The following is a 26,498-nucleotide window of genomic DNA, read 5'->3' as shown; positions in this document are numbered from 1 at the left end:
AACCAGAAATTCCACACATCGCAGTTTTAAAAATTGAGCAAAACAAGTCTCTCCTGCTTCTCAACCTTTAATATCTATTTTAGTTGGCCCTCAGAGGACTATTTCTTCTACTGAACTTACACTACTGAATTCTGACAAAAGGGAACATATTAAGGTCCAATCGCTCTGAAAACAATCTAGCCCGTAGATTCACGGAAAAGTTACCAAAATTCATTTACTACTGTCAAATATTTCCCAAAACAACTCAAACGCTTGCCACTCATCAGTTCAGTACTTCCTTCCTAAAGTATTGAAGAACTCAGAATTTGGCAAAACCCAAATCTATTTTCTAGGTCCTTAGCTCTCCCTTGTGTATAAAAACGGAAATGCAGCTTGCTAGAAATTTTGCCCCAGTAGATCTGATGACCCAATTTTAAAAGTGAAAAATGCCATTTGATAAAAGAAAAAAAAAAATCAATGTTTATGTCTATAGCAAAAAGCAAAGAAAGATTATTTAAAGTGACAAAAGAAAAGCAACAAAATATTAAAGGCATTCTGCACATTATACTTTTGATAAAGAATCCCAAAAGACAAAAACAAACACACAAAAAATCTTGTCAGTGTGAGATATTTTAGGAGAAAAGGACATTTCACAGAATCACAGATGCTCTCAGCTGGGATTACAGCGAGGAGTTTCCAGCCCCTGTCTCGGACTTCCGGCTGGATCGTACTGAATGCAGCCCAAACACAGGAGACGCTGTCCCGCTTCAAAGATTTCTAGAGAGAAAAATCCTCTTCAGATGGGTGACAAGATAGTTTGCTATTTCTCATTGTGTATTTCAACAGAATTTCAGATACTTTGTGTGTGATACCAATGTCTTTAAACTTTCTCGGTACTTTCCCCAGTTCTTTGTCACTACCTCTCCATGGCTGTCTCTGCCTCTTTACCGTGTAGGTTCTGGGGCAGCCTGCTGGTGATGGAAAGCCAACGAGGGGATCTTATCCTGTTATTTGCACCCTGGTGTTACGTAGCTTTTTAAGACACCCCCAGATAAATTCCCTTGAGACGTGTCACATTTTACTTACTGATTACCCCTACTACTGCATGGTTTAAGACTCTCTTACTGTTTCCTTCACTTCGAGCTGCGGAAAGGAGAAACCCCCCAAATCCTTTGAGTGGTCAGGAGACAGGACCAGGAGGTCACCACTCAGGCAGTGAAATCATGGGGAGCCTGGGCTCTTACTTGGTGACAGGCTGGTTGAGGAAAAAGAGGGTATTCTCTGGGCTGCTCCTTCTCGAGGTCCCTCTCGAAATCCTAAACCGTCTCAAACCAGCGGCATCTATCCCTAGATTGAAGATGCAAGGACGCGAGTCTTACCACCATCACTTCTGTAACTTGGTTTCGGGGCCCAACTGCAAAAACAAAGAGAACGTCCTGCATCACCAGGAGCTTCCACAGGATACCTAAAAAAGCATCCTCTTCCTCATACATGCAGGACCACAGAGACACCATCGAATAAGAAGGAGCTTTCCAAATTACAGTTTCGAGACATCAGATCCATCGTGACACAAAAGCGTACTCTTCAAAGTTTGTTCCTTCTATCCGGCTGGCAATTAAATATTATACGGAGCACATAATTTAGTTTGCATTCCAATTATCTTCCAGTGCTGTAGGGTACAAATCACTCACTCGGCAATTAAATACGTTCTGGGGTGTCACTAAATGTTGTAAGGGAGGGAAGGATTCTGAAGTTGGCAGATGGACCGAAGGAACCGGAAGAGGAGAAAAAGCAGGTACTCCAGAATTCACCCTCAGCCCAGCTTTTAGTGTTGCAATCCCCCTGATTTTAGGGAGCCCCTGCCCCCGATAATGATTAAATACTGGAGACATCGCAGGGCACACATAGCTGGGGCTAAACCGAAAAACCCGTCCCCCTGGGCTCATCAGACAGCTGCCAATTTAGGCTGATGGAACGCTTGGTCTCACACATAAAGACACAAAGATATTTTTCCAAGAAATTACCAACACGAGCCAATTATTGTGTGCGCACGTGCACGCGTGCACACACACACACACACACACACACACACACACACAGTACGTGGGGTAGCACTGTTACCACCTTGGGTTCACCATGGGAAAAGCTCTGAAATGCTGATGGATATTGTATTTTTAAAACCACATTCATATTCTCTTTTGCGCTTTCTAAAGGCGCCGTCCCCTGTTCAGGGGAGCCAGCCACTGCCTTTAGAAGGATTAGGAGAAAGTTGGTATGCAAAATGAAAAAAGCCAAATGATACCAGTGCCTTCCAAAAAGGGATTTGTAAGCCCACCATCAGACAGCAGTCTAAATCAGGATTTGTGGAGGGAGAGGAGTTTCCTCAATTCCAAAGGCTCTTTGCAAATGACAGCGATGCCTGGGGGACAGGGATCCTCTGAACTGCTGGAAGCCATAGGGTTGAACCCTATAGCCGGGTCACGTGTGTACAGGAAGTTGCTATATATACGGGACAGGAAGGCAGGGCAGAGCGAGTCTTCTTTCTTGGCGGGAGTAAAGAGGAAGAGAGGTAAGAGGTCAGGCCTGAGGATATTGCCACCTGTTGTATAATCAAGAATTTGTCTGGTCTTTGTCCTGGGTTGCTGGCACTGAGCTTCTAAAGCCCTTGGAATTTCCTGAGTGGTGGCGGTGTCTTTGTTATGCTAATGAGGTGACCAGGGAGGGCCCCTGGAGGGCTTCAGGATGGGGGCTGTCACTAGAAGAACCAACCACTTGATTAGATGGTTGGGCTGTGGAGCCAGGGGGAGCTGGGAGGAGTAGGGGACTGGAGGGGGTGTCTCATCACCCAGCTGATGATTTGATTTGATTTTACTTTATTTTACATTTTATTTTATTTATTTTATTTTTTTCCAGCAGATAATTTTAATCATTCGTGCCTACACAGTAATGAGCCCTGGATAAAAACTCTGGACACTGAAGCTCAACGGAGCTCCCTGGTTGGTGAAACGCACTAATGTGTCGGGAGGGTGATTCGAAGAGGAGAGGGCAAGGAGGGGGTCTCTGTCTGCTTCTCAGACCTCACCCTGTGCATCTCTTCATTTGCTGGTCCTCCTGACTTGCGTGCTCCGTCATAAAACTGTAACCACAAGTAGTGCTTTTCTGACTTCCATTAATCATCACAGCAAATTACTGAACCTGAGGGGGCCATGAGAACCCCTGAATTTATAGCCAGTCATCAGTCAGTCAGAAGTGCAGGTGGCCTGGGGACCCCCAGAGTGTGGCTGGTGGGAGAAAGAAGCACCGTCTTGTTGGGGCCTGAGCCCTGTAACTTGTGGGGTCTGTGACAACTTTGGGTAGTTAGTGCCATTAGGTTGGGGTGGAAATGGAATATTTGCCTGCGTTCGGGGGTGGGTGCATTCGGGGGTTGGGTGCAAGGAGCAAGAGGAATGAGACCCTAAAAGTGCCCAGAGGTAGATTTTCTGTGAGGCTCATAAAGTGCAAACTTGAGGACTCTCACCTAACGTGCTCCTTCTCAGGCTCTGGGAGGGTCCCTCACGATATGGCCACATACGATGTGCAAAAGCTAGACAGTTTTGTCTTGTTTGTGCTAAAAAGCTCCCTCACCGGGGCGCCTGGGTGGCTCAGCGCATTAAAAGGCTGCCTTGGGCTCAGGTCATGATCGGTCCTGGGACGGGAGCACTGCATCAGGCTCCCTGCTCAGGGGGGAGTCTGCTTCTCCTTCTCCCTCTGCCCCTCCCCCCTGTGTTTGTGTTCTCTCTAATAAATAAATAAAATCTTTATAAAACAAGACAAAGCAAAAACAAACCTCCCTCACCCACCCAGCTTTCAGATTCTAGAAACTTCAGTCTTGACAACCCCCTGGTGGTGACTGCCATTGTTGAGAAACAGGGCTAGACTCTTGCATGTTCTAGCACAGTGTGAAGAAAGCGACCAAGACTGCAGATTCTCAAGCAGGGCACAGAAGAGCTAGGAGGGCGATGATCGCACCAGAGGGGCTGGGGGTCCTCATGAGACTTCAGACTGCAGGAAAGCTGCCAGCTGGAGGTGGAAATGGAACCCCAGACTTCAACAGCACAAATCATGGAAATCTCCCAGGGAATAAGATGGGACCGGAAGCACATGGAGACCTCCAGGGATGGGACAGACCGGTAGCCCTGAGCTGAGCCCAGCAGAGACCCACAGGATAGCGGCCGAACCAGGGCACCAGCCCCCAAGGCCACGACGAAACACCGGCTTCTACCATGAACCAGATGCCACTTGGGAAGGAAGATGGGACAGCAGCCCCCAGGAGAGGAGACAGACAGCCCGTGGGATACATGAATGCTGACCTGACCACCCCAAAAAGACAAGTTTCCCTCAATGGAAAACAGGGATTTCAGAATAACTTTAAAAAAAAATTTTTTTTTTTTTAATTGAGCTGTGTTTGAAATTGTGATCCTTCTCATTTAAAACAACATTACGATTACAGAAAAATTTTAAAATCTTCCAACTAAACAGATTGTCTAAAGGTCACTGTGGGAATTTTTAGCATAATATGATTATAAAATAAAACCTGTTTGTGATAAAACCATAATACAATGTTCAAAGAAAGTGGCCATATCACTTAAATTTAACCTAAGTGTTCTGAGGCGGAGACAGCTAGCTAGTCACCAGAATCTTATTTTCCTGGGCTGACGGCCAGACTGCACTTCCTGGGCTCCCTTACAGCCAGTGTGGCCTCATGACTGAGCTCCAGCCCGTGGAACGTGAGCAGAAGTGATACGGAACCATGGCAGGCCTGGCCCATCCGAACCCCACACCCGCCACTCTGTGCTGCCCCCCCACTTCCAGCTCGCTGGGATGCAGACGAAGGAGCTGGCAGAGGCTGTGTCAGCCTGGACTCTTGAATGGCCACATGGAGAGCAGCTGCCGTCACCATCCAGAAACACCCACCTTTGGCTTCTCTGTGAGAAAGAAAATTCTACCCGTTTTTTCTGATAGCCCCACGAGTAGGGCATGTGTAGGTCCAGCCGTTGCAGCCGTGAACATTACTGTAGGCTAATTCAATGGTGGTGATAATTCCATGTGGCAATCAATGGGCGCTTACTATTTGCACACGGGATTCCTGAGTTCTTACAAGATCCCCTTACCCACTACGAGGAAAGCGGGCGTGTGCACAACTACCAACAACACTAGGAACGTGGATGTTGAGCTGGGACTGGAGAACGAGCACGGGCATGTGAGGGCTCGGAGAAAGTTCAATTACTCTTTATTCGTGAAGGCGCCACAGATGTGGCGGCAATGGAGCTGGGCCTCGAAGGATGAGAAAGGTTCAGCAGAAGGAGGAGGGTGGGGAGGTGCATTCCAGACGGAACCCGAGTCCTTGCGTTTGATCCAGAACAGGGTTCTGTTCACCCCAGAAAGTGGAATCAAGGCCGGGGAGGAACTAACACCCGGGCTGACCACAACCTGGAGGCACGAGGCAGACAAGAAGGCAGAGCGTTTCCTTGAGGGCTGGCCAGCCTCTTGGCGCAGGGGCCTCGGAGACGGTGGCGTCGGCGCGGGGAGCTGCTCCGCTCAGCTGCCTTCCGGCGCCGGGATTGTACGTGTCTCGAGGCCTCTGCCAAGCAGGCGTTGTACAACATTGCCAGGAGAAAGAAGAATTACTTTAGCCCTGTCTCAGCATTTCTTACACGACAGTCTTTGCCATATTCCCTTTCAAGGCTGGGTTGGCCGGGCCCATTCAACGCAGCAATCATAAGCCCGTAGGGAACGTCTCCTCGTGTCCAGGCTTGTGAAAACCCCTTGAATATAATGTGATTATCAACAAAGCTTGCTAGGCTGATATCCAACAGGATGGCTGCTGGTGAGTGAGAAAACAGGACGGTAAGCATCCATCTGGAATGCTTAGGCCGTGGGGCGCCCTGCCTTGACTGCGAGTCCCGGCTGACAGCAAGTTATGAGCTCCTACCGAATACGGACAGACGATTTTCAAAAGAACGGATCCCAAAAAGAGGTATTACAACAGAGCTGTGCTGAGAACACATCTGTCCTTCCTGGGTGACTTCATATCTCATGAGACACCTCAGCGTGAACATTATATTATAAATGTGAATTCCACAGCGTCGTTTTGAAAAACAAACTAGTTTTCCGTCTTTAGGTGTGTATGTTAGAGGTCAAAGAAGGTCTACTGGATCCCTAGAAAGAGGAATGCTATCCTAACATTATGGTAAATGAGTCGATGTCCACTTTCCCCTTAAAAGTTACAATTTCATTTCACGAACATTCCTTGGGTCCCTACTATGTGGTAGGCACCGTGCTATTCCTCAGTGACAGACACTGAAGGAAAAAGAGAACAAATGAGGTATTCTACACTTGAAAACTTTCTAAGATCCATGTTATTTTTCTTCAGAGCATTTCCCAAGGATTGTTTCAAAAATGGTGAGTTCAGCTACATTCTTGCCTAAAAGACAAGGTACTTTTCCTTGTAATATCTGTAGATTGTACATATAAAGACTGACTCTCCATGTTGGCCTGGATGATTGTATCATCTGCTGTAATAGGACTCCAGGTACTCGGTTTATTGCTTAAATAAAAGAGAGAGGGAGGAGAATTTTCCAGAGCTCAGAAATGATTACAAAACAAACACAAAATTCTTCACATTATAGAATGAATCTTAATTATACAGCTACAACCTCACAGTAGAGAAACAAAAGAAATCCATGAAACCAGGCTCTGGGGCCGCGGGGCTACTTGGATATGAAGACAGTCACACACAGGAAGTCAGATTCCGCACGCCATTGTTCAGCCACAAATATGAGCAATGCTTTTTCGTCTCTTTCTTTTTTCAGTCTTCTCAAAATTCAGGTCACGTCTCTCTCATCATACAGCATCCTGAGTAAATCACATCTCAAGTGGTGCTGAGACCTGTCTGCCTTTGATCACCAGTCTCCAAATACTTCCCATTGCCTTTCTACCCACCTACCGACTTACGTCCTGGCTCCTAAAGCCATGTTTCTCGAAGCTTGGAAACGGCATTCCCTTTCGACAAAATGAACAACTCACAACAATAGCTTCTATTTTATTTGGTTTTCAACCCCATGGAGCTGATTATTTCCAGCGCACATTCACGGGTCCTGCCTGGAACGAGGGTCCCAGGTTGCTGTCAACACAGGTACTAAGTCTGCTCCCAGCGACGGAAAGTGGGGCGAAACCTTCAAATGCAAGATTCCCACCGGCGTGGCATTCACGCACGTCACTCCAGGGGCGTTGGGATATTTCTCTGCTCCCCAGGCAACTTTCTGAGATTTCATTCCCCGGTCGAAATGAGAAATCAACATTTTCCAAAGTTGGGGGGAAACCCCCAACTACAGAACAACATTTCCAAATGCCAGTGACCCCAGTCTGTGCTTGCCATGGACACACCACATCAGCCAAAATTGGGCACGCCAATATTACAGCACTCATGAATTCTTATTTCTAGCCAGCTGTGCGATCCTGCATAGTCGCTGAACCTCTCTGGGCCACAAGTGCCTTGTCTGTAGAACCAGGAGAATACAAAGACACCTTCCAGATCTAATTTCTCCGGGTCTAGGGAACACCAATGCCGTTAGAACACACCACTGTCTCTGAACTCTCTCTGCAGGCCTTGGAAAAGCCAAACTCCGATTCCAGACCAGGACATGGAGGGGGAACAATTAAAAAGGCCTCTCGGGCCCCTTCCACAGTTTGATCCTAGCTCCCACAGTGAGGCACGAGCAGGCAATCGGTCATAAAACCTTAGTGGGCCTCATTGCTTCCAGTGGCCAGTTCTGCTCTGGCACAACATTCTTCACTGTATTTCAAGGCCCTGCCTTGGAACACCAAGAGTCCACCGCAACAGCGAAATGACCTTCCCTGTGCTCCAGAGCCCCTCTGCTTTCACTGGCCACTTGTCCCTGGGCTCCCGATTGCTCCAGCCAACAACAGGAGCCCCGACCTGGCAAGGACAGGTAAGAAAGCCACACCTACCCTCAGCCACTGCTTCTCCGTGAGGGCGTCGCTGTAGTCCACGTCCCGGCGCTGGCGAGACCCCCTACCAAATATTTTCTCCTCCTCTTCTTCACACGTGAGCCGTTCTACTTCGGCGTCATCCTTAATAATCCAGGAGGGCAGCTCATCTTCCTCCATTAAGCGGGGCTTACGCTTCGGGTTCCGGGCATCCTCCCTCCGCCGGTCCATGTCCATACGCTGGAGGCATGAACAAGAGTTTCACCAGTGGGAAAGGGGACTGGGTACAGGATCGACTTCACAGCACACAAAACTTTCACGAATCACCTGCTAGGGTTTCAGGGTCCCTTTCTGCTTTTCCCATAACGTCTCTCCATCCGGCTGACGTGTTCTAGCTCATTCCCCAAGCACACTGTCCCCGCAGAGATTCTGTAAAGTAACATCTTCTCCCTCCCTCTGTACCCCTTCTCTGAAATTCAGGCATTTAAAATACACTCTTTAAAAATTCCTGCTCTTGGTCTGTGTGTGTGCAAAGCTCCCCCTTTAAGTCATAGAGAGGAAAGTCCAACTGGGGATGTATTTAAAAAATATGAGCCCTGGAGATAGAATGCACTGCTTCCCTGGCATAAATGTGCTCTTTAAGCATATAAAAGAGAAACTTCATTAAGAAAACTTCCTTTTACTTAATAGGGCTCATGCTTTTAATTAAACAACCAGGAAACAAAGTCAGCAACCCAAGTGTCGCTGTGGAGCGGCCACCCTCGGGCTCGGACATGGGGGCACATTAATGGCTTGATTAGCCGTTCGGCCACGAAGGTACTGAATTTTCGGTGCACCGTGGGCTCCGTGAGAGGAATGTCCTTCAACTCTTCAGCTTTCAAAAAGTTTAGCTCTTATGAAAATACCGTTACGCTAGAGCAGAAGCTGAGATGCCGTCTCATCTGATCAGGTTAGAAGTATATTCGTATATTTTCATAGACCTCAACATGCCTACGCCCCTACCTCTTGCTTTCTTTTTAAAAATCCAGTGCACTTTTAAGTGAGTTAAGTGCCACACACTTGGCTTTAACCTGTAATTAAACAATCTGCTAGCTTCAAAGAGCAAATAAAACCTCCACCAGATTGCTGCGTAAGTTAGTTATATAAATATATATATATATCTCGCTAGCTAAATGTACTATTGCTACAATCGAATAGACCATTAACCATTAAATGATTTACCTCTGCCCTTTCTTCCTTCGGTTCTACGGTACTGACACAGGGATTCAACATAACTTTTTCCTAAGAACTAAAACCGGCAACCAAATGTAAATGGAATTTCTATTCAAATCCAACCTTGACTTCTAGGATCCACATAAAAAATTCAAGTTCAAAGTCCCTCAGACTGCGCTTACGCTTTTTTGGAAATCATTCTGTCCCCGAGACGGGGCAGGCCTGCAGCACGGGGGAGCCCCATTGGTCGATAAATGTGGCCGTCCCGTTCCGTCATGTGCTATAGTTAGCCGGAGAGGCTCTTCTTAATCCTGACTCCTAATGCTCTGGTATCAGAAATGGGATCCACCAAACTTGCGTTGTTAGCACCGAGAATGCCTGGCTGACAATGCAGTCTAGAGAGGGGCTTCTCGAAGTGACCTCCTAACAGTTCTTTAGACGCTAATGAGAAAAAAAACCCATTTTTTGGTTAACGTATGCCGCTGAGATGACACTTCGGTTTTTGGTTTGACCACCACCATTACCTGTAGCAAGGACTGTTAAAATGACTTATGCCATGCATATTTCCACAATTGGGAACGTGAATCTTTCCTGACGTAAAAATAAAAAATGGATATAAAAAAAATAAAAAGTAAATTGATATAAAATCTAATAGAAAAAGTAAATTGCACTTTTTTTTTTTTCCTTTTAGAAAGGGTTGATGCACTTTTTTAAAAAATAAGCTTCAAGTTCTGATGGTTGCATCTATCCCCAGAGATTTCTACTTGGAGAAGACCAGAATGAAATCTGAAGGTGATATTCAAGTAAGTCTAATTTACTGTTCAGGTATGACATGAATATCTTTGTCTTAAGACCTGATAATAAATGTTTTGCTAACAAGTACAGTTATTTTTAAAAAGTACTTCTTGCCTTTGTAGGGAACATAGCGGTTGAAAGTTTCATGCTTGTATGTTATCAAAATGTTTCATATTTGTACCTCGATGTGTCAAAGATCTCTTTAGGTCAAATTCATAGGCAATCAGCATGAATGATCACTGTTGCTGAAGTCCCATTTTTAGAAGGAAACAAGAAAAATATTCAAAAGGAAGGTTTTATTTTAAAGAGACTGTCTCCTTGATGTGTGTTATTTAACTACAATGTCTATGATAAATCAAATCATAAGCTTATATTGAATATTACAGAGAACTTTTTTTTAATAATAAGGGATAAAAAGGTTAAATAGATGAAATCCAAGTCTAGCTCACATTCCATTCTTGTGTCTCACTGAACTTTTTCATCAGAGTAGCTGGCAAGGACTCAAATTTGATTTCCCGCCCCCTGGTGGAAGTGCTAATGCATAGTGAATTGGCCAAAGGCAGCCCGCTGCTTAGATTAAAAAAAAAAAAAAAAAAAAAAAAAGCCAAACCAAACCCCAAATTTGTATAATCCAAAAATGAGAAGTCAACCATTGAGAAACAAGCAGAACATGCCCCAATCAAAATGCCCACCAAGAAGGGCTCCCCCACCAGCTTCACTCGTTTTAAGCCTGTTCTTTGCATGATAAAATACTCCCAAATTAAAAGAAGCCTGGGCCTCGGCCAGACATTCAATTTTTTTTTTCCCCTGAGGCTTTCAATTTCTGCAAATACCCAGCCCAAAAGTCAGAAAATAGAAGTACTCTTTTCCCCTCACTTCGGGGCTGCTGATGGAAATCTCCATCTCTGGGCCTAATCTAATTTGTATAATGACAGGCAGCTTATCCGTTCCTGGGCCTCAAGAGTATCGGAGGCTGTGGCCGTGCTGAATTATTGCCAATCAGTGAGCAGCCGGAGAAGCTGAGGGCCTCTTGTCCCCGTGTTCCCCAGGAATCTACATTTTAATAAGTTCCTCAAGGAGAGAAAAGACGTCTGCTTCCTATGTGTACCTCTAATGTCCCTCCATAGAGAACAGTCTATAGAGGGGGGTGACCAACAGTTTGAGTTAAGACGTTTCGGTTTTAGGAACACCCCACAGGGGCCATGCTGTTGTATGACCCCGCTGCATCATTTTGATGCAAAATGGCCCAGTCCGGGGAGGGTGGTGTACGTGGGGAGGTGGGGGGAAAGCACACATCCCAGGTTAGGAATTATTCCCACGGCGACCTAAAACTTCCCTCCGAAAGAATTAAGTGTCTTTTCATCTTGAATTGTTATGTGCGGACACAACCACTGTTCCCTAGACAAAAATTACAAGCTCTCTCTCTCTCTCTCTCTCACACACACACACACACACACACACACACACACAGAGAAAGCCTCCACAGAGCCGGAGCTCCCTTCTCAGACTGTCTGTCCTAAAAGAGAATGCAGATCCTGCGGGTCATATCTGGCCCAGGGTCCTGTTTTGTTTGGCCTGCAGTATTAGAGAATAAAACATTGAATTTAGCCACAAACCTTCTTAAATCCAGAGACTGCATGTGAAAAATCTAGATTTCTAGCTTCTCTTGGCAATTTGGAATTCCTGGCTACACGGGGCTTGGGGTTCTGTCCCTCTTAGCCAACGCAGCTCTAGGTTACCACCGCTACCCACCCACTCCTCTACTCGCTTCACTCCTGCAAACTGCTTGTCTGACACCCGAGGGCATTCAAACTGGGGGGCCTCCGATTTGGGGGCTGTGCAGCATTCAACCACCTGAGTTACAGTTCGCATTTATTCACTCATTCCGCCATCAGACTAAATGTCAGAAAGATCAACACGATTGATGGTACAGGAGGGAGCCTCGCAACTTTCTACACTGACATCTTCACAAGGCCTAAAATTTTGCAAATGCCACCATTCATTCAATCAATATTTGTTAAGCAAGTACTATGTGCCAGACTCTTCCGAGCACCGGGGATGCAGAGATAAGTAGTTACGCACATGCCTTAAGAATGCAGTAAAACATCACTCCTGAGGGCCTCCTTCACTTGTCAAGGGGCTTGCTTACACACGTCCTGACCTTGTGGCAGGCCACGCACACAAATCAAATGCAGATTTCAGCAAATTACACGTGACTACCTACGTAGCATGGAACATCAAGGTTGAAACCATGGATGTTAAATCCTCAAATGTCAAGGTTCTTTTCTATCTGTCTGGACCAGTGAAATCCAACCGATTTCTATCTTTCAGTGAAGGCTACACCTTGATGTGCTTCTGGAAGGTTCCTGTTCCCTTAAGCAGGCTCTCTTCACCTTTAAGGAGGGGCATGGCCCTGTTGTTTGGTTGCTGTCCATCCACCCCACAGGGAGCATACTTGCTGTGATCCAGTAAGGAGACAGCGAGGGAATGGCTGCAACTACCTACAGGAGCTGGGCAGGTTTCCTGAATGACACGGGCCTGCAATTAGAAATGAGCTGGAAGGGGGGTGGTGGGCGGGGGAGGGGGGATCTGTGGCAAAGCTGCGGACCACATGGCCTGTCCAGAGGGTACAGCTGCTACTGAGCCCTGGCCAACTGTTTCCACATAGAGACGTGGGCCTGGTATTGCCCATTCTCCTTTTTCAAGAGAAGCCAGAAATCAGGATTCTTTTTATGTTGGCAACAAATTTGAAATTTAAAAAAAAAACACTGCGTGGGCCAAACAAAATATGTCTGCAGGCTAAATCCAGCCAGTTTGCAGCCTCTGAACTGAAGAAAGGCACAGGCTTCACAAATGCAATCCCGCCAGGGCACGCAGGCTCCGCACATCTCGTGTTAACAGAAAAGTGCATGAGTTTCTATGGTATTACCATGAAGAGATCAAATTCCTCTTCTCGTCGAGCAATCATTTGGTTCAGAGTCTCGTCGTCGGGCACCTCATCTTCTTCCTGGGGTCAAGAACACAATGACTTAACAGGCTTTAAGGGAGAGCTTGGACAAGTGGGGCGAGGGACGAAGGAGTCAAGTGGATCTGTCCCCTGCAGACCACAGGGATCCATTTCTCCAGCCAGAAGGAAAAGAGAAAGGTCACTGGGTGTGGTATTTGCCATCATTATTTTGCAAGTGATTCAAACCATCTTCCCAGGGCAAAATCTGTTTAGAAAGGAAACATGGTAGTGATGAAAAATCCTGGGCTTTCTGGGGGGTGCATCTTAATTCCATTACTTTTAAAACAAAGACACTTAATGACTCCCTGCCTCAATGACCTCATCTGTAAAATGGGTGTGACATTTACTTTGCAGAGAAGTTGTACGATTTAAGTAGGGACATAAATCCTTTTAATTCTATTAATCTCAATCCACATATAAAGGCTTACTTTCAAAGCCTTAGAAAAACCATAAATAGGTGAAAATTTGTGAGCAGGCACAGAGCAAGACCTTAAAAATCATATAGAAACATCAAATATAGAGCCTTTAAGATAGGTTTAATTGGTGTCTTTCAGTGGGAATTGTTATGCTAATAGTTAAAGCTGTGGATGGGACAACTCAGAATGTATCTGAAACAAACCCCCATGAACTATCCTTAATTTAAAAAAAGATTAAATGAAGTAAAGAAAGCAGGTACACAAGGGCTAACATTTTCGCTTTATATGGTGTTAGACCAAGGCACATGCTCTCTCTGCAAATTCCTCAGAAACCAAGTTCTCCAGCTTCCTAGAAATGTGATGACTTCCACACTTGAAGAAAAACATGATTTTACAAAGTTGGACAGAGGCTGAAGAACTTACCTTCCAAAATTATTTTTATTATATGCTGGCTAAGCGTGTTGAAAATCGAATGGAGAATTTCAGTGTATTAGCAGAAGGAGGAAGGAGGAAAACCCAGAACTTCAAACATCCAATTTCCCAAATCACACATTCAAAACGAGGCACCTTGTTCTAGAAACAGTATGAGTGTACGAGCGAGCGGCTTAAATGAGATAATGCTGGGGCTTCCCAAGATAACGTCTGATGTGCTGTGTTAGAAATGAATGCATTTCCATAAAGCAAAACTTTAATGACTCAAGCTAATAATTACTTGTAAAAAGCTTTCTATTCTAGTTCATCTCTGGACTGATTAAAGTCAATTTGTCTCAATATTATATTTCACCTGACAAAGACTAGCTGGCAGGGGGCTGATACTTCACCATACAAAGAATCTGGTTAACGGGTCCTTTGGTGAAAAGGTGCCCTGCTTTGCCCACTCTATACCCAGAACCATATATTATCCACTCAATGTCTACACAACAGGGGGCTCGGACTCCCCCGTGCCTAGGATGAAAAGATTCTCTTGTAAACTGGCAAGAAGCCTGCCAGCAGTGGCCTGACCTTCCCACAGACCGGAATGCCTGGGAGGTGGGCAAAATCTCTCCCTGGGCTCCTTCTGCCTTAGTCCTTCCTGGCCTATCGACTGTACAGACAGTGGCCTCAATATTTGGTACCAGAGCCCTTGTGCAGTCTACTAGCATCCCCAAATATTTTCATATCCTGACACAGGCCACCCAGAAAATGGTACCATGTCTCACACACCCAGAGCCTGGAAGGAGTGTGGAGCCCCGGCAAGGCTGCTGGGAATGACAAGCAGCTGGCAAGGGACTCCACTCCAGCCCGCCTTGGTGGCCCCCGGGGCTGGGAGACACTGACATCTCCTTGCAGCCTAGGAGGGCTGGAATGCTCTAGGCTACTTTGCACCCCATCTAACCCAGGCCAGGTTCTGTTTCCACAAGGCCTCCACAAAACAAATTAAGCAAAAACACAGGGGAGGCCTTGGGCTGGGTATCAGCTCTGCCCACACCTGCTTTGTGACCATACCTATCATGCACCATGCCCCCCTTTTTCTTTAATTTCCAGTTGCATAACAATAATAACAACAACAAACACCAAAAACCTGATTCTAAATCAGTACCAAATATTCAATTTCAAGAACTGAACCTGTATCACATAGTCAGTGTTAAGAATTCAGTGGTGAACTATTTGAGATCAAAATTTTTAAAATGTGTGTCAAGGTATGAATGTATGCGCAGACCTATTTTTCATTATTTTAATGAAATCTCATCAAATATAGAAGACCCACAAGTTAGGAGGAAGCGCCACAGAAAAGTGCTCTTCAGTGTGTGGAAAGCTTCATTTCAGGGTTCATTTAAATATCAAGATCTACTTCACATTTAGACTCGTTTCAGGAAAAAAAAAGTACGTGAGGCTTTTGAAAGAATTTGGCTTATAATTTATAGAAGATTTCAAAAACATATAACCTACTGGAGGCAAAGTCAAGCTACATCTAATATATGCAATGAAAAGAGTGCTCCATATGGCTCCGTAAGGTCAACCCACTCTTCAGTTTACAAATATGGGGACATCAAACCAAATGTGTCCATCCCAAGGCAATTTTGTGGTAAGGACTGGCACTGGTATTTTGCACGGTTTTCTAGACTACATTGGAACTATGTCTTTCAATCTCTTTCAAATCCACGTGGGTTGAAAATTTAGTACAGAATTACCAAAACTGGCGAGGTGCCTGGGTGGCTGTCAGTGAAGCGTCTGCCTTGGGCTCAGGTCATGATCCCAGGGTCCTGGGATCCAGCCCCGCTTTGGGCTCCCTGCTCAGCGGGGAGTCTGCTTCTCCCTTTCCCTTTGTCCCTCACCCCTGCTTGTGCTCTCTCTCTCAAATAAATAAAATCTTAAAAAAAAAAAAAGAATGACCAAAATTGCTAATCTAAAAAAAAAAAAAAATACAAGTGACGGCCTGAAGAACCCCCTTAGAGAAACATAGCAATGCATTCTTTGAACAATCTTGCCAAGGAAAGAAAGGTTGTTTTGTTGTTGTTGTTGTTTTTAAACCAGTCATTTTCTCACCCTTTGGTTGGCTTTTACAGAAAAATTTGAACTGGGGGTAAAAGTCATGCTTTCCCAGTACCAGTAAATAGGTTAAGACAGCTGTGACGGCTTGTCCTTCAGGCATACTGAAGTGCTCAATCGAAAGGCAAAAGACAACAGAGGGCCCTGGGGGATGGCAGAGAGAAAAGGCAAGGAGGGCCCCTCCTCCAGGCTCTTGTTTTGTCTCATCTGGGCCCAGATGCAGTTCCGCGTCTGCCCTATAGGAGGCAGTATTTACAACAGGATCAAGGGCTCGGCAGCAGGTTGGGTCTCTGGGGAGAAAGCGGGAAGAAGCACGCCCTGGCTGAGCCTCACGGTCCCTCCAGCAAATGCTTTTAAGACACTGGTTTAGATAACTTTCAGAGGCTTTCTCTGCTTGGGATGGAAGATAGCAGCTAATTTATTCATTTTAATTAATGCCAGCCCAGGAAATTCTTTAAGGAACAAAGAGGTCATTCTTAATCCTCCCTAAGACAAAAGGTCACGGTCCGATTTCATCAACCCAGCTTTCTCGAATACCTCATTTTCCTCTTCGTGCTCCAGGATGGCCTGCAGGAACGCCCTCCGCTCGTGGCTTGAAGACTTCTGATCAAACATGCCGGCCTGGATCACTTTCTGATCCACGTTCAGCTTGTACTTCGCCGCGGCGAGAATCTTTTCCTCCACGCTGTTCACCGTGCACAGCCTCAGCACCCGGACCTCGTTCTGCTGGCCGATGCGGTGAGCTCGGTCCTGTGCTTGCAGATCCTGTGAGGGACAAGGACACGCTGCGAGGGGCCAGTAAGCCCATTAGCCCAGGACCCATGTCGCCTGCCCGAGAGGGAAGTGAGGAGGGTTGTTTCACCCACTCGTACTCATCAAAGATTTTGCTTTCATTTTTAAGCTGGGCTCCGAGGAGCTCGGTCCCTAGCTAAAAAACAAAACAAACAAGCAAACAAAAACCCCAATACATTTGATGTCAGATTTATGAGTTTGATATTACCTACAACTGACCTTACATTGCAAGAAATCACGGACGCTGGTGTGAAGTGTTTAAGACGATTTTACAAATATCCATGAATTATACATACGTTACACATATACACTGTACATACAGGGACTGCTCAGGTGACAGAGATCTCCCGGGATCAAAATCCAGCAAAGACGCGATCTTCAGTTTGGGGAAGGAAAAGGATTGCTAGTGGAATGCTAAATTGGTCACATTTTGGGGGGCAGAAATCTGGCACTGTGTGTCGAAAGTGAAAACTGGGTATGGTCCCACGCCCAAAATTTTACTTCTGGTAATTTATCCTATGGAAATAATCAGGGATATGCACCAAGATTTACAAATAAGGGTGTACCTCTCGCTGTTAAAGATGATTTACAATTTTTTAAAGCAGAATTAAATCAAAATTCAGCAATAACAGATTGGTTAAAAAAAATTAGTCTCTGTATGTTATGTACCACATACTCTATGTTTAGTACCATACAAATCAATTAGCAACTTGATGACACAGAGCTATCAGAAATACAAACTACAAGTTACCTATAAGAAGGTATATCAGGATCCTACTTGCTCATATTTACCCAGACCAAGAAAAGGCCGGAGGAACACACCAACGGTACTGACATTTCCAAGTAACGAGAGTACAGTCATTATTAAAGTTTCCTCCTTTTATTTTCAAATGGTTTAACTTTATTTTTCTGCTTTAAACATATATTACTCTTATAAGAAGAAAAAGGTTTTAATGAAATCTTTCAATCAAAACCTTCATAAACCTAAGACCAAGTGACCTGATTTTGACACTACACAGTAAAACCTTCTCGGTCTGTCACTTTTACTCAGTCTGGCCCAGGGGATGGTCTCTGCTTCCACGCTAAGGAGTGATTTCCGGGTCTCCCCCATTAGGCCTGTTTATATTTATAGGGCAAAAGTCTGTCCCCTGTATCCTGCATCCCTAGCACTCGATTTTGCACAAGCTAATACTCCACAGTGGTAAAGCCCATCCTCTTGACCAGATGAGTTTCCTGGTCATGCACATGGCATAAGGCGACAAGAGGCCAAAGTCCACACAGGAGACCTCTCTTTGCTGCAGGGACCTCTACGATTAAATGACTAATGAGGCCAAAACTGCCCCTCAGACGATGTCTGAATAACGTTAGATATCAGACAGCCGAACCATGAACATAGCTGGCACCCACCCCAATTAGATGATTTTTCCAAAGAGGAGAAAGTGAGGTGGGTCACTGAAATCCAAAGCTGGGGGCTGGGGGGTGGAACCCTAAACTTCATTACAAGACTTTGGTTCAATCACCTCTCTCAACACACGCTCACCAGCATGGGGAAGCAGCGGCCAAGGTGGCGAGCTGTGCGCGGCAACCTCTGGAAGACGTTCTACAACAGGGGTCAGCACACTGCTTCTGTAACAGGCCCAAGAGCAAGTTTCTATGAACAGTAAATACTCTAGCTTGTCTGGGCCAAGAGCAAACACTTTGCAACTGCTCTCACCAAAAGGCTGATTATCATCTTCTTTTTTCTCCATTTTACATTTTTCTACTTAAAGATGGGGGGAAAAAAACCATTCTTAGCTCGCAGGTCTTAAAAAAGCAGATGGCAGGCCAGACTCGGCCCCCAGGTCTGAGTCTGCTGACCTCCGCCCTAGCAGATGCTGATAAATCACAAAAATATTAAGATACAGGTGGCAGGAGAATATAATAGGCAAGGAAACAGAGGGCCCAGGTCATCTACAGACGGGGTAGTAAGTTCGAGAGTCCTCCTGAGCTGGCTGCAGCGAGGTGTTCGGTTGTGGTTTGTTTTGTTTTGAGGGGGCTCCAGTGGTGTTTTTTTGTGTGTATAAAGCCATCTATTTGGAAACTAGCAAAAATTAGTGTTTCTAGGCTGAAGAAGTTTATGGAATGTAGCCTGTAAGTCAAAATGGGGGGGGGGGCATACAGTGACAAAGAAATCCGTGCTGTCGTTATTGGGTGGATTCTTCAGTACTTCTGAGATCTTGGTCAGACATTCCATCACACTAGGGAGGTGTGACTGTATCTGGAGACAAGAACATAGCCCAAGAAGAGGGCCTCCAAGGTAACTCTGTGGTTGGTCCTTCTGTGTAAACAACTCAACTTCAGCTCCATGGGCTAATAATAAGGGTCCCAAGCCATGTTTCCAATCCACAGTTTGGAAATGAGAGCCTCAGTAATCCCGAGGGATTTTACTGCTAATTCCACATGTCTGTGTTCTAACTTTACGTCTAGCGAGAGCCTCCAATTAGCGACTTTTAGGCCTCTATCTTCAATCTGTCAACTTTGGTCAAACAGAACCACTATTTGGTCGCTAGGCCTTAATTTTGTTTTTTTGTTTTTTGTTTTGTTTTGTTTTTTTGTTTTGTTTTTGTTTTTTTTGTTATTTCAGGCTCTTTTTATTATAGGGGATCAGAACCTGCTCATTTTCTTTTCTTTCTTTCTTTTTTTTAAATGATTTTTTATTATATTATGTTAGTCACCATACAGTACATCCCCGGATTCCGATGTAAAGTTCGATGCTTCATTAGTTGCGTATAACACCCAGTGCACCGTTCAATACGTGCCCTCCTTACTACCCATCACCAGTCTATCCCATTCCCCCACCCCGCTCCCCTCTGAGGCCCTCAGTTTGTTTCTCAGAGTCCACAGTCTCTCATGTTTCATTCCCCCTTCTGATTACTCCCCTTTCTTTATCCCTTTCTTCCCCTACCGATCATCCTAGTTCTTATGTTCCATAGGTGAGAGAAATCATATGATAATTGTCTTTCTCGCGACTTATTTCACTTAGCATTATCTCCTCCAGTGCCGTCCATGTTGCACAAATGTTGAGAATCATTCCTTCTGATAGCTAATAATATTCCATTGTATATGGACCAGCTTCTTAATCCATTCATCTGTTGAAGGGCATCTTGCTCCTTCCAACATTGCTATTGGTGGACAATGCTATGAACATTGGGTGCATATGGCCCTTCTCTTCCTACACGTCTGTCTTTGGGTAAACACCCAGTAGTGCAATGGCTGGAATCATAGGGTAGCTCAATTTTTAACTTTTTAAGGGACCTCACACTGTTTTCCAAAGGGGCTGTACCAGCTTGCATTCCCACCAACAATGTAGGAGGGATCCCCTTTCTCCACATCCTCTCCAACAATTGTTGTTTCTTGCCTTGTCTATTTTTGCCATTCTAACTGGCATAAGGTGGTATCTCAGTGTGGTTTTGATTTGAATTTCCCTGATGGCTAATGATTTTGAACATTTTTTCATGTGTCTGTTAGCCATTTGTATGTCTTCATTGGAAAAGTGTCTGTTCGTATCTTCTGCCCATTTTTTGATTTGTTTATTTGTTTCTCGTGTATTGAGTTTGAGAAGTTCTTTGTAGATCTTGGATACCAGTCCTTTATCTGTAGTGTCCTTTGCAAATATATTCTCCCATTCCATGGGCTGCCTCTTAGTTTTTTTGATTGTTTCCTTGGCTGTGCAGAAGCTTTTTATCTTGATGAAGTCCCACAAGTTCATTTTATCTTTTGTTTCTCTTTAGGCCTTAATTTTGATTCAACATGACAAAGAATTATTACAGACACTTTTTTTGCTTTCAATGCATGCTAGAACCAACATGGTAGAAAGAGTTGCACAGCTTTCGTTTCGGGGACCATGCAACCTTTATGCAGGGGTATAGGATGGAAAGAGCCCAAAGCCAGGATTCACACCCAGACAGACACGGACAAGTTGACAGTGACTGGTTTCTTCACGTGGAAAGCATTTCGAAGACTAGGTATGTAATTAGGTTTGCAAACTGCCTTGTGGTATCCAGTGGAGTCGTTTGCTTAATGAAAGTTAGTTCTCTTACCTTTTATATGAAAAATCAATACTCTATCACTCTAAGATCACGGACTTCTGAAAATGAAAAAAAAAAAAAAAAAAAAAAGGTCTGCCCAAACTAATGGCCGCGTTTAAGTGACAGACATGAAAAATATGATCAGGCCAGTTGCCCAAATCCAGTGGTAGCGAAATCTACCTGCGGCAGACAAAAATACTGGGAGAAATATATGGCCCACTGCCAGGAACCTGTGCTAAATTAGACCAGAGGAAGTCTGAGGTCCTGTGTGTTTTGTTGCCTAAGTTTTAGTTCCAATACAGTGAAAGGTGAATGGATTGTTCAACGCTCATGCAATTTACTTGATTCTGGAGTTCCACACTGAGTTAATGGTTGTAAGTTTGTGTATGTGTGTGAGAGAGAGAGACAGAGACAGTGGGGGGAGACAGAGAGAAAGGGAGAGACAGGGACAGAGGGAGAGAGAGGAGTGGAAGGAGAGAAAGAGACACAGGCATGGATGTCCCAGCATCCTTTCTAGAGGGAGTGGATTCCTCTGCCATCTGGAATTTGCACGGTGCCAACGCAGGTGGTCAGCTGGGAAGCCACAGATGTGCCTACCTCCAAAGATAAAATCTAGCGCGCCCTCCACTCTCCTATAGACAGGCTTTCTTTTTTTTTTTTTCTCAGTAAAGATTTGGATAGCAGAGGAAGGCTGATCTGAACCACACCGAGCACCTCGGGGAGGAGAAGCGGCACATTCTAGATGCCCAGCCGAGCCTCAGCGCCTGCGGCCCGGCAGCCACCCTCAAAACGTGGGATTGACTCTAAGTTCACAATAGTCAACAGGAAAACTGCAGGTCTGTCACGGGAATGAGAATTCCACCTGTGCCTGGGAGCGCAGCGTGAGACATAAAAATATATGAAATATATAAAAATATTTTCTGAAGACTCAGAACTAATATACTCTGTGCTGGAGCTCCGGAGCCCTTTCCAAGGTCCAGACGTTTCCACAGGAGCTATCTTTACCGTATTCACCGAGAGAGAACGGCTGGGGGGCACAGCAGTGGTCAAATGGCTGTGGCCACCCTGAGGCTTGGAACCACTGGTCTATTCTTGAAATCAGCGCCCCTCAGCTAGGAGAGAAACGACGGCAGAAACTCTGGGGAGCTCCTGAATGTCTCGAGAAGTCTGGGAAGCACCTGCAAAACGGGGCGCGGGGTGGCCGGGAATGGGAAGCAGGCGTGCGTGCTTTTTGTAAAAGCTCTCTCCTCGTTCTGTGCACCCCGCGACTCCGTTCCCTGCCCCAGACGAGAGCTGTAAGCCTGTCCGTCCCAGTCCCCACCGTGACCCAGTGAGACTACTACTCTGCATGTTCGCAGCTGAGGAAACTGAGGCGCAGGGAGCAGCCCGGGCGAAACCGATGTATGATTCACATCTGCACGGGAGAGCTGCGGTTTTCCTTTGTACTATTTTGAATTCGCGTGTGCTCCAAAACGAATCAAACCCCGACAAACATCATTCCACCCAATTTCGTACCAACAGGCGTACTAGCTCCCCGCATCACGGAGCAACCACGGGGGAGCCGTGCACCTTTCTCAATCATCAAAGCACCCCTATAAAAAGGAGAACTGTATATTTACCAGGCTCAAAGAACTTCGTAGCAGATGCTCTGTGGGATAGACTTTGATGGCGATTTTAAACAAAACAGACCAAAAGACAAACTACTATTAATTGTTTGACCTTCGGGAACCTACTTACAGCTTCTGGGGACTCATTCTCCTTGACCGGAAGGGTGCATCTGGTGATGTTAACAGCCTGACAGCGTTGTGAAAACGGAATGAAGGAGGCTGGCGCAGAGTTAGGGTCCAATAAATGTTAGATGTGGTCGTTTATGTTTTGGACCATTTGTGATGTATCCCATAACCAAACATCCTTTGCTTTGGGGCCAATCCCAGGAGATGGGGTTAAAACTAAGCAGAGCCTGAGTTTCTGTACCCCAAACCGGAGCTTTCAAAGGCACAGCGAAGGCATGTGGAAGGCATCTTATCACCGAGGGAGGTAAGGTAAGAGAGCCCTTTGGAGAAATGGCCCACTCTTTTGGAAATCTGCTCTTCCCCATGAATGTGAATGACAACACCCATACACTTTTAGTCCCTCTAGTTCCAGAAGGGATGCCAGGCACCCACGTCAGAGAGAGACAGACCTGGTGAGGATTCCAGTCGCTGTCAAAGATGACCACGGTATCAGCTGCCTGAAGGTTCAAGCCCAGGCCGCCAGCTCTCGTGCTCAGCAGGAAGATGAAGTACTGGGACCCGGGCTCGTTGAATTTCTTCAGCAGAGCAGCGCGGTCCTCAGACTTGGTGGTGCCTGTGGGTATAAGAAAAGTAGAGAAAGAGATTTTTCTCAAATCAAGAAGGAACACTGTCCTATTACCCACGGTTTCAAAACGCTGGGTTTAAACACTTAGGACTGGGCACCTTTGTAACTTTACAAATACCAGAACATTCTCATGTTACACTAAAAGTTAATGAAAACATTTTCTAGATTTATTTCTGTGCTTAGAGCACCAAATAATTTTAAAAAACCCACCTACCTACCTACCTACACACACACACATACACATACGCACATGTGCCTACAAAGATTATTATAATGGTTTAAGGCAATTTTGCTGACGGGCATTAGGGCGGGCAGTTGTTTATGCCAAGAGGGTGGAAACAAAAGGGAAATCAATTTCCACTGCGTTTTACCGTTTGGACCGCTCCTGAGCATGATCTGGCTGGGAAAAACACAAAACGTGAAAGGAATATTTTTATCCAGGTTAGCACGACTTGAAGCCACAAGAACTCCATATTTATCCATAGCCATGTATATGGAAGCTGTCGAGTCTGTTTCTCATGTTGACATTCCGCTGAGTTCACAGGGTGCTGACCCTGGTAACGCACCTGCCAGCGGCTGGTCCCACAGTGCCTAAGGAGACGCCACGATGGGGAGGAAGCGGAGTGCGCCAGACCCCAGAGCACGGCCTCACGTTTAGGGCATCAAGGCCCCCGCACCTGCCTCCCGATCAGCCACCCAATCACACACTCTGTGTTCGTATTTACCCAGGAGGCACTGCTGCAGAGTTCTGAAAGAGGCTTTAGGCTGTTGGGAAACAGATACGCGTGTCTCACGACAGTCCCTAAACGCCTGCGATACAAATATGACTTCTACATGGTGTGCTTTTTTTAAGGATGAAAAGACACCAGCAACTTATTTCAGAGGATTAAAATATTTAAGTGATGGCAGCTTACGAAATCATGTTACCATGAGGGTCAGATACCCACACATAGCAGGGGGACGGGGGGGGGGAGCTGTTCTTCACATTAATAAAAATAGTAAGTACCCTCCTGAGGAGGGGGAAAAAAACCCCAATTCCCCATATATAGCAAACAGGGATTAGGACCAAGGGGCTTTGGGGGTTCTCCTCATTAAACGAAGCCATGTTCTTCAGAGCTCATTTTGCTTTCTAAATTAGATTTCGAGTTTGGCCACCTGGTCAAATCCTGCAAGGAGAAATGGTAAAGAGTTTAGATTTGGGGGGAGAGGCACTAAATGCGCTCTGCGGAGTGACGTTTCAACTCCGTGGGGCTCTTTTTACTTTTTCCTTTTCTTTTCAGAGTTGGCTTTCTGCGACCACGGTGACCTGTTTGTTCTCGACCCTACTGGAAGACGAGTTCTGTGCTATCATGAAACCTGCTCCCTGTATTGTCTTTCCAGGCGCAATAATTTAAACAAAATTACTCAGGGGAGTCACAGTTCACATATTTACCCTCTGCCTTAAAGCACATGGAAAGCCACAGAAACAACAACAAAGATGTTTCTAAAGTGAGGGAGAGAAGGAGTTTCCAGAGACAAGGATGTCTGTTTTCCGGCAGCAGAATACAGCATTTATATGCTCTGAAGATGTAAGTTCAGTTTTAAATCCACTGAAAAAGAATCGGCCACGTGCATTAAGCTATAAATTAAACTGGTTAGTGGATATGCCTCCTGGGGATGGAAATAACCCTAAATGCAAAATACATTACTGGAAAACAAAAGAAATACCAAAATCATTTGGTCAAAGGAGTTTTCGGGCCCTACGCCAGAGACCTCAAGCAAAGACACGGACTGTATCTCTGGTGTGGATTCACACCGTCTAAATAGCTGGGAACTGATGAACTTTCAAAGCCAGAAAAACCTATGATTAAGTCCCTTTTCAGGCAAAGAACTATGACAGTGCTAATGACACGGTTCAGACTTTGCTGGATTACCATTCCCATTAGTCACAGGTTCCCCGAGTTGAGATCTTTGCAGATCGTCAGCGATCTTTGGGATATTTGAATGACTGTGTCGAGGTTTATCCACAGAGCAAATCCATGCTTGCAGGTGGCACAGCTTTTCACACGCTCAGCGTCAGTGTCAGTCCCATGTTCTGTGAGACTGTGAGGCAGAACATAACCAAGCACACAATTAATAGCAAGTGTGATTGTGTTGAAAGTTGCAGAATGTGCCAGAAGGAACACACTGCCAGGCTTTCATGATTACTAATTTTAACTTAGTTTCAGCTGCTTTGGGAAAATTTTGTCTTCTGGGATGTAGCTTCACCACTCGCTCTCACTCAAAAATCATTTCCAGCGAAAACAAAGACTATAACGGGACAGTAGCCAGATCCGTTCCTGCAACCAAAATGCTTGCAGGAAAAAAAAAAACTCTGTTTAGCTGTCATTGAGTGATTTTTCCCCCCCTGAGGTCAAAAATTTAAGACCTCAAATTCAGCCATGAAAATCTGCAGTCATTTGAACCAGCGGGTGAAGGGGCCGGTGGTTGGAGGCTGGTGCACTTGTGTGTGGATGGATTGTTCGCCCCTTGGTTCTCTCCAGCCCCAAAACAAATGGCTACTGTTTCTGGTGGGCAGAGCCTGTACCGTTTTCTCAACTCCATCTGTAACATTTTGTTACGAAGCTTGTGTACTTGTTGTCTCCTCCAACCTAACGGTGAGGCCTCTGACAGCAGGAACGCAGCAGCTCCATTCATCTTCCATCTCCTTCCAATTCACCGCTTTAAAAATTTTGAGTAAGTTCAAAATCATTCTTGAAATGCTGTCGCCAGAAAAGCAGCCTGTGTTTTCGGAGACGGGATATATCTTCCTGGGTCTGCAAAAACTGACTCTGAACTAAGCTGGCATCAGAGAGATCTAAGTTAGAAACTGGCTTCGCCGTGTACGTCACGCGTAAGTTAGCGCATTTCTCTAAGCCTCTGTTTTCCCACCTGTGAAATGGGGATCATATTCGTACCTTGGGAAAAGGGGGTAAAAGCAACTTGTTTGCCGAGAAAGTTAAATCAATAATGCCCATGAAGCGCCTTGCCCGGTATCCCACAGGCAGTAGGCATTCCATCAATGTTACCTTTTACGACAATTATTATTAGTAATAAACGGATAAGGTCAGCCCACCAACAGCAACCTGCGAAGGAGACTCTTTCAAGCTGGCAAGAAAACATTACAGAGATTTGTTTCAAGGAAAGCACTTCTTGCCAGTTTCACAGACTCGAATATTCCAAGGCCACAATCCTTGAAGAGGGGAGATTCCGAACGAAAAGCCACAAAGTAGTAAAGAGCAGCTGTGTGGGACACCAGGGAAGGGCTGCCCCACACCTGAGCAGCAGGGGAGGCAGGCTTGCCCTTCAGATGAGTGCTGACCTTGCCCCTCACGG

The 26,498-nt window shown here is 45.5% G+C and overlaps 1 protein-coding gene across 1 annotated transcript in view; it reads right to left on the bottom strand.

Annotated features, from left to right (window-relative positions):
• SMARCA2 (SWI/SNF related, matrix associated, actin dependent regulator of chromatin, subfamily a, member 2) overlaps positions 1–26,498 on the bottom strand; it is a 171,003-nt gene that overhangs the window by 57,584 nt on the left and 86,921 nt on the right. Inside the window, exons 24-27 of the mRNA XM_040620135.1 lie at positions 22,969–23,132; positions 16,465–16,692; positions 12,905–12,982; positions 7,990–8,208 (exon numbers count right to left, since the gene is read on the bottom strand). Coding sequence (XP_040476069.1) covers positions 7,990–8,208; positions 12,905–12,982; positions 16,465–16,692; positions 22,969–23,132 — 689 coding nt within the window. The remainder of the gene's footprint in view (positions 1–7,989; positions 8,209–12,904; positions 12,983–16,464; positions 16,693–22,968; positions 23,133–26,498) is intronic.

Source organism: Ursus maritimus, unplaced genomic scaffold (assembly GCF_017311325.1).
Source record: "Ursus maritimus isolate PB19 unplaced genomic scaffold, ASM1731132v1 scaffold_34, whole genome shotgun sequence".
NCBI lineage: Eukaryota > Metazoa > Chordata > Mammalia > Carnivora > Ursidae > Ursus > Ursus maritimus.
Note: the sequence above shows the minus strand (reverse complement) of the source record. Positions and strands in the feature narration are given on the sequence as shown.